Below are 14,994 nucleotides of genomic sequence, written 5' to 3' on the forward strand. Positions count from 1 at the left end.
CAATATCATATATATATATATATATATATATATATATATATATATAAAATAGCTGACGCTTCTAGTGAGAGAAACTGAATAATAAATGTATTTTCCCCCTGTCTTATTCATAATATTTAATATATTTATTGTAGATATTTAAACAGAACTATAAAAAAAAAAAAAGTGTCTCAATTTTCAAGTTTGGTTAATTTATGCAAAAAAATTTAATAAAAAAAAAATATTTATTGAAAAATGTTTAACTATTTGGTGCAAAGAATATTTTTCACAGTCGCCAAACCAACCGGTTATTTTGCCGCTCAAAAAGCGGCGGTTTTATGTCCCACAGGGGTAGTGTTTTTTTAAGGTTTCCGGAGCACTTATAGAAATAAAATAAAATAAATAAATAAAAAAGGGGGGAAAATGACACCTGTGTGCAAAACTATAGTGCACTTGGGGAAAAACTGGGCTTTTTTTTATTGCTAATTTTTTTTCAATTTTTTTTTCCTAGGGCATTAAAAGGGCGGTCAATTTAATGAGCCCCCTCCAAATATTGAGACCAGGCCTACAGCAGAACGTCAGCCTGGACGTGAGTTTGCAGAGGAAACGTTTAATATTTACTTCTAGAAGTAGCTAAAAAAAAAAAAAAAAAAAGAAGAGGAGAGCGAGAATGCTACTTTGTAACCTAAACATTAATAATTCAGCAGCTATGACTAGACAACTGTTCTGCGCTCGGCTTTAAGCTGCAATTAAATAAAAAAAAAGGAATAAATAAAATCAGCAAAAAAATTAAATAAATTAAAACAAGTTCTCAGTTTTAGATAAGCAGGTTACAAAAAAAATTATAAATCAATAAATAAAAAATTCACTTTCTGCCACATCAAAAAAACTTTTGTTTTTAAGACCCAAATCATCTCAAAAAGTTACATTCGAAGGACAAAACCTGAGTCCATATCATCCTGTAAATACAATGAAACCCACCTCCCCCCCAACACCTTCTTTCACTTTTCACCCAAATATTCAGTTTAGTATTAAAAAAAACACTAAAAGAGCCACCTAGAGAAGACGACGACAAGCGCAACCCATGTGACCCGGGAACAATCGACGCTTCCAGAAATATTTAAAGCATTTTTTTTTATTTCTACGTTACAGGATCCTATAGTCTTACATGTCGTCCAAGGGCTGAAAAGGTTCATGTTCCAGACTCCCCCCTTTCACCTATATCCACAATGCAAATCTCAGTTTAACCCACCTCCTGCCAAAAAAGCTCCGTAAGCTACAAAAAGGGGGGAAAAAAAAAGTATCGCAATATATAAACACAGTATAAAAAAAAAATAAAGAACATAAAGCGGCCGTCCACGACTATAACAGCAAATGACTATACACCAAACCTCACGTAATCTAATAAATTCTGCCCGATAGACGTCACTCAGCAAAGCCAGGCAAACAATGCAACAAAAAGCAGAAATAAGTACACACAAATAACAATGCTAATACTAAAAGTAAAAAACAAAAAAGTTCATTTGAGGTCAAGTTTTTAAGTCTCCATGAAAAGGATCAGGAATTACCACGCTGCTAAGTACGACCGACAGCTACAACTTTCCCTTTCCTTTTCTTTTTTTTTTTTTTACTGTACTAGAAGGACAGATATTTTATGACGCAACATAAAAAAGCCTAAAAAAATAATTAATAAAAAATGCAAAAATTATAAATGACGTCGCAGCGAGGAGAAAGTGTTGTGTAAACAGACGGCATACGGAAAGCAGTAAAAAAAAATACATTAAAAAAATTAATAAATACATAAAACTGTACATCAAGGTAATAAAATAACTAAAAGGGAGAAAAAAAACTTTTTGGCTGCAGTAAAACTTTTGCACGGCACGCTGCTGGTGCTGCTTTACGGACATGTGCCATATGTATGTAAAGGATCCAGCACAGTGAGGCCTAACACCTAGCACGTAAATCACACTGGATACTTTAGTAGTCATTTTTAGCTTAAAATAATTAGGGGGGAAAAAAAAAAATTTTAATAAATTTCAAAGGGGTTTTATCCTTGTATAGAGATTTTGGAGGCCCATATGCCGCCGCCTATATAATAGCAGTAAAGTCCAGTGCGGTCGTCATCGTGGCTCCATACACTGACATATAACGACACGTTCTCACTAAGTCTGCCAATACTTTCCAATGTGCTATTTTATAATTACAGGTTATACAAAAATCATTTGTCCCACACCCCTCACCCAAAGGCTATGAGAACGCCAAATGAGGAATTAGTATTAATTCTTTTTTTTTTTCTCCTAATTTTTCAATGCAAAATATCAAAAGATGACAAGAAAAAAAAAATGCAGAAAAAAAAAAAATACAGAAAAAAAAAAAAAGGAAAAAATACAGACATGAATCCACTGTACCCAAACACTTGTAGCCGGCCAACCAGGAGTGACCGGTGGCAAGGATCTAGATCCAGGAAAGAATGTGGGGGCTCCATCCACCTCACCTCCTGTGCCCATTGCCAACCCAAGTGCCATGACCCCCCCCAACATTGCCCCACTGCACCCGCCTGAAGGAGAGGAGATACTACCACAGATCTTGAGCCGCATAGGGTGATATCTGCCTGGTAAAAAAAGTTGCACGTAGAATTCATCCCCCTTGTGTGATAGTCAGCGACCAGAGGGGGAGAGAGACAGATCTGAACTGCCCAGAGAACAGAGACAGCACAGCCAGGACCGGCCCCCACACACTGACACACACTCACACACACACACTCACTCTGCAAGGAAATCCACCAACATGTTCACACACTACAGCTATCTACTACAACTAACCGCCACCATTACTCAGCCTATGGGCATCGCAACGTGACTACAATAACCAGCAGAGATACACAACTACCATGCACACAAAGCTAACAAATAACCATACACAACTACATAACACACAAAGCTAACTAATAACCATACACAACACACAAAGCTAACTAATAACCATACACAACACACAAAGCTAACTAATAACCATACACAACACACAAAGCTAACTAATAACCATACACAACACACAAAGCTAACTAATAACCATACACAACACACAAAGCTAACTAATAACCATACACAACACACAAAGCTAACTAATAACCATACACAACACACAAAGCTAACTAATAACCATACACAACACACAAAGCTAACTAATAACCATACACAACACACAAAGCTAACTAATAACCATACACAACACACAAAGCTAACTAATAACCATACACAACACACAACACACAAAGCTAACTAATAACCATACGCTACACACAAAGCTAACTAATAACCATACACAACACACAACACACAAAGCTAACTAATAACCATACACAACACACAAAGCTAACTAATAACCATACACAACACGCAAAGCTAACTAATAACCATACACAACACACAAAGCTAACTAATAACCATACACAACACACAAAGCTAACTAATAACCATACACAACACACAAAGCTAACTAATAACCATACACAACACACAAAGCTAACTAATAATCATACACAACTACACAGCACAAATAGATAACACAAAACCAAACACAACACACAAAGCTAACTAATAACCATACACAACACACAAAGCTAACTAATAACCATACACAACACACAAAGCCTACTAATAACCATACACAACTACACAGCAAGCACAACCTAACAATAACTGTACACAACTACACAACACACAAAGCTAACTAATAACCATACACAACACACAAAGCTAACTAATAACCATACACAACACACAAAGCTAACTAATAACCATACACAACTACACAACAAACACAACCTAACAATAACCATACACAACTACACAGCACACATAGATAACACATAACCATACACAACTACACTGCAAGCACAACCTAACAAAAACCATACACAACTACACAGCTAATACCCATACAACTACACAGCACAAACAACTAACCAATAATCATACACAACTACAGTGCCCTTGTCACAATATGCCACAACACTGCGCCCACAACTTGCCAACAACTGCACAACCTATCAGTAACCCCCAATGCTAATGCACAACCACAACACCCAGCACACACACCACAATGCCATCACCATAGCCAGCTCCTGTGCACTGTGCCCCATAGACAGCCAACACAACTCGCCAACTCACATGCCCACTGCAACACAACTCCAGTGCCCCGGCTGGCAAAATGAGACACTGTGCCACCCCTTGGCCACCAGAGAACATGTCCCCCTGCCCCTACACCACCACACATGCACACTCCAATGCAAAAACTACAAGACAAGACTGAATCCAGCAGCTCTGCACATCCTGCCCTGCACCCAGCACATGCAGAAGAGAGAGAAAGCCAAGTGCCAGGCTGCCAGCCTCACTACACTGTGCCCTGCAAGCAACATAGTGACACATGCTACTGCCCATTCTACTGCAATAGTGACACATGCTACTGCCCATTCTACTGCAATCTAGGTTAGAAGCAAAAGTGGGCAGCGACACCAAGACTTGGCGCGGCGTTTCGTGCCTCCAGCTGTTGCAAAAACTACAACTCCCAGCATGCCCGGACAGCCGAAGGCTGTCCGGGCATGCTGGGAGTTGTAGTTTTGCAACAGCTGGAGGCACTCTAGTTGGGAAACACTGCACCAGGGACAATCCCCAGCAGCAACTATGTGCCAAGGCACACATAATAACTGTGCCCAGGATTCCTGCACTGTCTGGCCAGCACACACACACACACACCCATGACAAGCCAATGGCAGGCAGCACTAAACAACTTCACCCCCCCCCCCCCCCCCCCAGCTGGTGACACTGAAGTGACACTTCCCCGGTGCCAATGTCATTGTGTGTGGTGGAGGCATCAGCAACAGTCATGTAACACAAAGTATCGTGAGGAAAGTGTAAGGTTAACCAGACATCCACCCCTGGCATGGGCACTGCAGGGCAGCCCAGACCTTGGCATCTCTCTCCCCTGCAGACACGTGTAGACAGCTCAGGGCAGATCCCCCCTTCTTCTGTACACAATGCCACCAAGTCCTGCTGAAAGTATGAAGGCGCCATGAGCCATGTGCCCAGCCTGGTGCAGCCAGAAGTAACTTACCTGGGTGAGGCAGAGCGGGGAGTACATGGTGCAGGCTGGGCAGGGAGAGCAGAGCCCGGGCACAGAGGGAAGGATCAGGCTTCTTCTTCTTCTTCTTCTTGCTGCTGCCTTTTACATTTCCAACTCTGCAAACTGCAGCTGATCCTCCGATCCATGAGCTGAACTTTCACCCCCCAACCCTGTGCACCACACAGCGCCCCCCGGGGACCCCCCCCTGGCATTCGGTGCTGTCTGTGCAGGAGCTGCTGTGCCCTGGTCCTAGGCTGGGAGCTGGCTGCAAAGCAGGAATAACTTTCCGGATACTGCAGCTCTCAGCACCCAACCCCCACCCACTACTGATCCCCCCCCCCCCCCCCCCCCCCCTTCACTGATCACAGCTCAGGCTGATCATGCGAAAGGGCTGATCAATACATCAGATCGTCCATACCAGACCCGGGGGTGGCAGTGCCCAGACATGCTGCTGCTGGTGGGGGAGGAGTTAACCCGTGCCGTGCCAGGGGGAGAGAGAGAGAGAGAGGAGGGAACTGGGGAGGGAGGGAAGGGGTTAAATGTACAAGTATGCAGAACTCTCTCTCTCTCTTTCTTTCTTTCTCTCTTTCCGGGACCTGCACCGATCCCCTCCCTCCGGGCTCCTTATGAAATGAGATTCGCACAATAGCCCCGACAGCTGGAGGACCTGACCTGAGAAGGGTGTGCGGAGCGATCCGGGTGTGCGCGGGGTGTGCGGAGCGATCCGGGTGTGCGCGGGGTGTGCGGAGCGATCCGGGTGTGCGCGGGGTGTGCGGAGAGATCCGGGTGTGCACGGGGTCTGCAGACTAATCCGGGTGTGCACAGGGTCTGCAGAGTAATCCGGGTGTGCACAGGGTCTGCAGAGTAATCCGGGTGTGCACAGGGTCTGCAGAGTAATCCGGGTGTGCACAGGGTCTGCAGAGTAATCCGGGTGTGCACGGGGTCTGCAGAGTAATCCGGGTGTGCACGGGGTCTGCAGAGTAATCCGGGTGTGCACGGGGTCTGCAGAGTAATACGGGTGTGCACGGGGTCTGCAGAGTAATCCGGGTGTGCACGGGGTCTGCAGAGTAATCCGGGTGTGCACAGGGTCTGCAGAGTAATACGGGTGTGCACGGGGTCTGCAGAGTTATCCGGGTGTGCACAGGGTCTGCAGAGTTATCCGGGTGTGCACAGGGTCTGCAGAGTAATCCGGGTGTGCACAGGGTCTGCAGAGTAATCCGGGTGTGCACAGGGTCTGCAGAGTAATCCGGGTGTGCACAGGGTCTGCAGAGATATCCGGGTGTGCACAGGGTCTGCAGAGTTATCCGGGTGTGCACAGGGTCTGCAGAGTAATCCGGGTGTGCACAGGGTCTGCAGAGTTATCCGGGTGTGCACAGGGTCTGCAGAGTTATCCGGGTGTGCACAGGGTCTGCAGAGTAATCCGGGTGTGCACAGGGTCTGCAGAGTTATCCGGGTGTGCACAGGGTCTGCAGAGTAATCCGGGTGTGCACAGGGTCTGCAGAGTAATCCGGGTGTGCACAGGGTCTGCAGAGTTATCCGGGTGTGCACAGGGTCTGCAGAGTAATCCGGGTGTGCACAGGGTCTGCAGAGTAATCCGGGTGTGCACAGGGTCTGAGGTCAGCAGAACCTTCCGGGTTATTTACAAACATTCCGCTTCTTTTTGATACTTTTCTTGTTTGTTATTGTTACTTTTGGCAAAACATATTTATATATTCACTTTGTTCTGCAAATGATCGGCAGCTCTGATTCTGCTGGGGCTTGTAGTACTACAGCAGCTGTCACGCAGGAAGGGTTAGGCTAGGATATTATCTCTCTCTATCTATCTCATGTCTATCTATCTATCTATCTATCTCATGTCTATCTATCTATCTATCTATCTATCTCATGTCTATCTATCTATCTATCTCATATCTATCTATCTATCTATCTCATATCTATCTATCTCATATCTATCTATCTCATATCTATATATCTCATATCTATCTCATATCTATCTATCTCATATCTATCTATCTCATATCTATATATCTCATATCTATCTATCTATCTCATATCTATCTATCTCATATCTATCTATCTCATATCTATCTATCTCATATCTATCTATCTATCTATCTCATATCTATCTATCTATCTCATATCTATCTATCTATCTCACATCTATTTCATATCTATCTATCTATCTCATATGTATTTCATATCTATCTATCTATCTATCTCATATCTATCTATCTCATATCTATTAATCTATTTCATATCTATCTCATATCCATCTCTCATATCTATCTATCTATCTATCTATCTATCTCATATCTATCTATCACATATCTATCTATCTATCTATCTATTTCATATCTATCTCATATCCATCTATCTATCTATCTCATATCCATCTATCTATCTATCTATCTATCTCATATCCATCTATCTCCTATTTATCTATCTATCTATCTATTTATCTATCTCATATCTATCTATTTATCTATCTCATATCTATCTATCTATTTATCTATCTCATATCTATCTATCTATTTATATATCTCATATCTATCTATCTATCTATCTATTATTGATAATAGACTATAATTAATTGTACAGACAGGATAATTCTGCAGCATAATTACAGCGCTGGGATGGTAAAGCTATGCTGGCACTTGTAGTTCTACAAAAAGCTTCAGAAGGGTCACACCGGGTATTTAGTGCTCGTATACAGCAAATTGGGGGTAAAATACTACAATGTATAATAAAGATAGGCTAATCCAGCAGCATAATTACAGCCCTGGAATGGTAAAGCCATGCTGGCACTTGTAGTTCTACAAGAAGAACATGGCCAAGGGTCACACCAGTGTTATAAAGGGTGCAGGGTATATAGTGCTGGTATGTAGCAAGTTGGGGGTTAAATACTATAATGTATAGTACAGACAGGATAAATCTGCAGCATAGTTACAGCCCTGGGATGGTACAGCCATGCTGGTACTTGTAGTTCTACAAAAAGCTTCAGAAGGGTCACACCAGTGTTATATAGGGTGCGGGGTATTTAGGAATGGTATATAGCAAGCTGGGGGTTAAATACTGTAATGCATTTTCCATAAATAAAAATTCTGCAGCATAATTACAGCCCTGGGATGGTACAGCCATGCTGGCACTTGTAGTTCTACAAAAGCTTTATAATTGTGCATATACATATATAAATAATTATTAGTATACTTTATTTCTGGCCTATCATATAATGACACAATATGGAGCAGCGATCTTTCCAACCTATGGCTATACAGCAATTGCAAAACTACAACTCCCAGCAAGCCCTGACAGCCTACCGGCTGTCAGGGCTTGCTGGGAGTTGTAGTTTTGCAATAGCTATATAGCCACAGGTTGGAAATCTCTGATGTAGAATCATACAACTTCTGCAATAAAATAACCGGCCTGACCCTATACATGGCCTGGCATGCTGGCACTTGTAGTTCTACATCCAATTAGTGAGAACTTGTAAACTCTATTACGAGTTGCTGGCACTTATAGTTCTACAACAGGACAAATCTCACTGTTATTGCCCCCAAATGTCCATAGCCCCTATAGGCACATGGGATATTCCGATAACCATAAGTCAATGGCCACCTACAAATTATTATAGTGCACGACATTGTCTCGGCAGCATAGGACACCACAGCAGGCTGGGACTTGTAGTTCTACCAATGCAACAGACCCAGGAAACTATAAGGGGTTAAACCTCACCACAAAATAGCCAAGAATGTCATAATATAATGCGCCAAATATTGGCACATTTATAATACGAAAGCTGCAAAAACAAACAAACGCCATATTTATATATATATATACGGTATGTAATACCCGCATTGTACCGCCATATAGTCAAGTTACACCACAAGAGTCTAAGCACAAAGTAAAAACACACACGTATAAGTATTGGCGCCCCCGGTCGGGTCACTCCTGGGCGTCTCGGGCCTCTTTTTTTTTATTTTTTGGCCTCCGCTCTCCCTTTTCTACCCATTAAGCCCCATCTGTTTAACTATTAGTATTTTCAGGAAATCCAGGCGAGGTGCTGGGAGGCCACAGAATTATTTTTGCTTTTGGCTGACACCCCCACAGGCTTTCCATGTTTCCTAGATACTAGATTTTGGCTCTCATTCTGACTTTTGTCCAAGCCACAGAGAAAAAGTTATCACACAAATTACTGTCTAAAGTATACACCAAGTCTTCTAAACAGCCGGGGCGCACTCTGCCCAACCATTAACCACTTGGAAGGAGCGAGCGCCAAAACAGATCAATGTGCCGCACACCTCCGCCCGGGCCTGAGTGTGTACCTGTGTAGATGGGTATCTCGGTGTACCTGCAGAGGTGTGTGTATATATATATATATATATATATATAAGTGTGTAGAACTGAGTATAGGTATAGATGTGTATCTACATAACTACCTACATAAGTCTGTATATACATGCACTTGTATATATAGGTATGTGTGTGTGTATATACACTTGTGTTCTATGTACATATATGTTTGTGTACATATCTCCCTCATAATGCACTAATGCACACTACTACTACTACTACTACCCTTCTTCTCCACTCCTAACAACACCCTGCTGCAGTGCACACTACTACTACTACTCCTCTCCTCTCTGCACACACCCTGCTGCAGTGCACACTACTACTACTACTACTACTACTACTCCTCTCCTCTCTGCACACACCCCGCTGCAGTGCACACTACTACTACTACTACTCCTCTCCCCTCTGCACACTACTATTTCTCTTCTTCTCTGTACACACTACTACTACTCCTCTTCTCATCTCTGCACACACCCTGCTGCACTGCACACTACTACTACTACTCCTCTCCTCTCTGCACACACCCTGCTGCGGTGCATACTACTACTACTCCTCTCCTCTCTGCACATACCCCTCTGCAGTGCACACTACTACTACTACTCCTCTCCTCTCTCCACACTACTATTTATCTTCTCTTCTCTGCACACTACTACTGCTCCTCTTCTCCTCTCTACATACACCCTGCTGCACTGCACACTACTACTACTCCTCCTCTTCTCTCTGCACACACCCCTCTGCGGTGCACACTACTACTACTCCTCTCTGCACACTACTATTTCTCTTCTCCTATGTGCACACTACTACTACTACTACTCCTCTCCTCTCTACATACACCCTGCTGCACTGCACACTACTACTACTACTCCTCCTCCTCTTCTCTCTGCACCCCCCCTGCGGTGCACACTACTACTCCTCTCCTCCTCTCTGCACACACCCCTCTGTGGTGCACACTACTACTACTCCTCTCCTCCTCTCTGCACAAACCCTGCTGCAGTACACACTACTACTACTACTACTACTCCTCTCTGCACACTACTATTTCTCTTCACCTCTGTGCACACTACTACTACTCCTCTTCTCCTCTCTGCCCACACCCCGCTGCAGTGCACACTACTACTACTACTACTCTCCTCCTCTCTGCACACACCCTGCTGCAGTGCACACTACTACTACTACTCTCCTCTCTGCACACCCCCCTCTGCAGTGCACACTACTACTACTCCTCTCCTCCTCTCTGCACACACCCCTCTGCAGTGCACACCACTACTCCCCCTTTTCTCCTCTCTGCACACACCCTGCTGCAGTGTACACTACTACTACCCCTTTTCTCCTCTCTGCACGCACCCTGTTGCAGTGCATACTACTACTACTACTCCTCTTCTCCTCTCTGTACACACTCTGCTGCAGTGCACACTACTACTACTCCTCTTCTCCTCTCTGTACACACCCTGCTGCAGTGCACACTACTACTACTACTCCTCTCCTCCTCTCTGCACACACCCTGCTGCAGTGTACACTACTACTACTCCTCTCCTCTCTGCACACACCCTGCTGCAGTGCACACTACTACTACTACTCCTCTTCTCCTCTGACTGTACACACCCCGCTGCAGTGCACACTACTACTACTACTCCTCTCCTCTCTGCACACACCCTGCTGCAGTGTACACTACTACTACTTCTCTTCTCTCTGCACCCCCCCCCTCTGCAGTGCACACTACTACTACTCCTCTCCTCCTCTCTGCACACACCCTGCTGCAGTGCACACTACTACTACTACTACTACTCCCCTCCTCCCTGCACACACCCTGCTGCAGTGCACACTACTACTACTACTCCCCTCCTCTCTGCACACACCCCTCTGCAGTGCACACTACTACTACTCCTCTTCTCCTCTCTGTACACACCCTGCTGCAGTGTACACTACTACTACTCCTCTCTGCACCCCCCCCCCCTCTGCAGTGCACACTACTACTACTCCTCTCCTCCTCTCTGCACACACCCCTCTGCAGTACACACTACTACTACTACTCCTCTCCTCCTCTCTGCACCCCCCTCTGCAGTGCACACTACTACTACTCCTCTCCTCCTCTCTGCACACACCCCTCTGCAGTACACACTACTACTACTACTACTCCTCTCTGCACACACCCCTCTGCAGTACACACTACTACTACTCCTCTCCTCCTCTCTGCACACACCCCTCTGCAGTACACACTACTACTACTACTCCTCTCCTCCTCTCTGCACCCCCCCCCCTCTGCAGTACATACTACTACTACTCCTCTCCTCTCTGCACACCCCCCTCTGCAGTACACACTACTACTACTACTCCTCTCCTCCTCTATGCACCCCCCCCCTCTGCAGTGTACACTACTACTACTCCTCTCCTCCTCTCTGCACACACCCCTCTGCAGTACACACTACTACTACTCCTCTCCTCTCTGCACACACCCTGCTGCAATGCACACTACTACTACTCATCTCTGCACACACCCCTCTGCAGTGCACACTACTACTACTCCTCCTCTCCTCCTCTCTGCACCCCCCCCCTCTGCAGTACACACTACTACTACTCCTCCTCTCTGCACCCCCCCCCTCTGCAGTACACACTACTACTACTCCTCTCCTCTCTGCACACACCCTGCTGCAATGCACACTACTACTACTCATCTCTGCACACACCCCTCTGCAGTGCACACTACTATTACTACTCCTCTCCTCCTCTCTGCACCCCCCCCTCTGCAGTGCACACTACTACTACTCCTCCTCTCTGCACCCCCCCCTCTGCAGTACACACTACTACTACTACTCCTCTCCTCCTCTCTGCACACCCCCCTCTGCAGTACATACTACTACTACTACTCCTCTCCTCCTCTCTGCACACACCCCTCTGCAGTACACACTACTACTACTACTCCTCTCCTCTCTGCACACACCCCTCTGCAGTGCACACTACTACTACTCCTCTCCTCCTCTCTGCACACCCCCCTCTGCAGTACATACTACTACTACTACTACTCCTCCTCTCTGCACCCCCCCTCTGCAGTACACACTACTACTACTCCTCTCCTCTCTGCACACACCCCTCTGCAGTGCACACTACTACTACTCCTCTCCTCCTCTCTGCACACCCCCCTCTGCAGTGCACACTACTACTCCTCTCCTCCTCTCTGCACCCCCCCTCTGCAGTGCACACTACTACTACTCCTCTCCTCCTCTCTGCACCCACCCCCCTCTGCAGTGCACACTACTACTACTCCTCTCCTCCTCTCTGCACACACCCCTCTGCAGTACACACTACTACTACTACTACTCCTCTCTGCACACACCCCTCTGCAGTACACACTACTACTACTCCTCTCCTCCTCTCTGCACACACCCCTCTGCAGTACACACTACTACTACTACTCCTCTCCTCCTCTCTGCACCCCCCCCCTCTGCAGTACATACTACTACTACTCCTCTCCTCTCTGCACACCCCCCTCTGCAGTACACACTACTACTACTACTCCTCTCCTCCTCTATGCACCCCCCCCCTCTGCAGTGTACACTACTACTACTCCTCTCCTCCTCTCTGCACACACCCCTCTGCAGTACACACTACTACTACTCCTCTCCTCTCTGCACACACCCTGCTGCAATGCACACTACTACTACTCATCTCTGCACACACCCCTCTGCAGTGCACACTACTACTACTCCTCCTCTCCTCCTCTCTGCACCCCCCCCCCCCCCTCTGCAGTACACACTACTATTACTACTCCTCTCCTCCTCTCTGCACCCCCCCCTCTGCAGTACACACTACTACTACTCCTCCTCTCTGCACCCCCCCCCCTCTGCAGTACACACTACTACTACTACTCCTCTCCTCCTCTCTGCACACCCCCCTCTGCAGTACATACTACTACTACTACTCCTCTCCTCCTCTCTGCACACACCCCTCTGCAGTGCACACTACTACTACTCCTCTCCTCCTCTCTGCACACCCCCCTCTGCAGTACATACTACTACTACTACTCCTCCTCTCTGCACCCCCCCTCTGCAGTACACACTACTACTACTCCTCTCCTCTCTGCACACACCCCTCTGCAGTGCACACTACTACTACTCCTCTCCTCTCTGCACACCCCCCTCTGCAGTGCACACTACTACTCCTCTCCTCCTCTCTGCACCCCCCCTCTGCAGTGCACACTACTACTACTCCTCTCCTCCTCTCTGCACCCACCCCCCTCTGCAGTGCACACTACTACTACTCCTCTTCTCCTCTCTGCACCCCCCCCCCTCTGCAGTGCACACTACTACTCCTCTCCTCCTCTCTGCACACCCCCCTCTGCAGTACACACTACTACTACTACTACTCCTCTCCTCCTCTCTGCACCCCCCCTCTGCAGTGCACACTACTACTACTCCTCTCCTCCTCTCTGCACCCCCCCCCCTCTGCAGTGCACACTACTACTACTACTCCTCTCCTCCTCTCTGCACCCCCCCCCCCCTCTGCAGTACATACTACTACTACTCCTCTCCTCCTCTCTGCACCCCCCCCCCCCTCTGCAGTGCACATAAAGTAACTTGCTGCATAGTAAAGTTTTGAGGCTAAACTTGCTGTGAGGAGCAGCAGAATATTACACAGGGATCTGGGAGGGGTGAGGGGGACGTGGAGGGGCCTGGGCTTTGTCTCTCTGTACAGTAAATGTCTCTCTCCCAGCAGCTCTTATTCCCCTCAGACTCTTGTGGTTTCCATATTATGTGAGGGAGGCTTTGGCGCCCTTTGTGCGGCTGTGAGGCCTCCCTGCGCCCTCTAGGCCAGTGTTTCCCAACCAGGGTGCCTCCAGCTGTTGCAAAACTACAACTCCCAGCATGCCCGGACAGCCAACGGCTGTCCGGGCATGCTGGGGGTTGTAGTTTTGCAACAGCTGGAGGCACCCTGGTTGGGAAACACTGCCCTAGGCTAACACTCCAGCCCGGGATCTACTCTCTGCTTCCTCACCCTCCTCAGGACACAACCGAAAGAAAACAAGGAAAAGTGGAACCCAGCAAAACAATAGCAAGAAATAAAGAGAGGACGTGTCCTGGTGGGGAGGGGAGGCGGTACCGGTGGAGGTGCTGGGCCACAGTCCTGGGAGCAAATAAGCAAAGATAAAGGAAAGAATACACTCGGCTTTTATTGAGCTGTTAAAGAGGGAACATGGAGGTTAGTCAGTCAGGAGTTACAGGGAGGCTTTAGCCTTGAATGCCCGATGGAAATGACTCCTTCCCGGGCTTCTCCTGGCACCATGCCCAAGAATGCATTTACAATCCGCTATATGGGAAACATATATACACACACTAAAGCAGCGCGTTTACTATGTGGTAAATACACACACAAGTGTGAGGCCGTCACAGCATATCCGTATCGGATGGGGTGTCCTCAGTGCACCTCCAATGACTCAATGACGTGTGCAAATACTACAGAATGAGCCGGACTAAAGCACAAGTACGGGGGTTATCTGCGGACGCATTTATATTTATTATAGTAAAGAAGTAATACTTGCCTACCCTG

At 46.6% G+C, this 14,994-nt stretch overlaps 1 protein-coding gene across 16 annotated transcripts in view; it reads right to left on the minus strand.

The window, feature by feature from the left end:
- The window catches only part of NFIA (nuclear factor I A), a 581,540-nt gene that overhangs the window by 365,432 nt on the left and 201,114 nt on the right, over positions 1-14,994 (minus strand). For 3 of the 16 annotated variants that reach the window (XM_056532929.1, XM_056532928.1, XM_056532920.1), the window contains exon 1: positions 5,095-5,277. The exons of 3 other annotated variants lie outside the window; for them this stretch is intronic. In XM_056532929.1, the coding sequence (XP_056388904.1) occupies positions 5,095-5,121 (27 nt within the window). In that variant the 5' untranslated portion in view covers positions 5,122-5,277. 10 more of the 16 variants (XM_056532927.1, XM_056532926.1, XM_056532925.1 and 7 more) reach the window with 8 other exon arrangements.

Source organism: Hyla sarda, chromosome 7 (genome assembly GCF_029499605.1).
Source record: "Hyla sarda isolate aHylSar1 chromosome 7, aHylSar1.hap1, whole genome shotgun sequence".
In the NCBI taxonomy this organism is placed as follows: Eukaryota; Metazoa; Chordata; class Amphibia; order Anura; family Hylidae; genus Hyla; species Hyla sarda.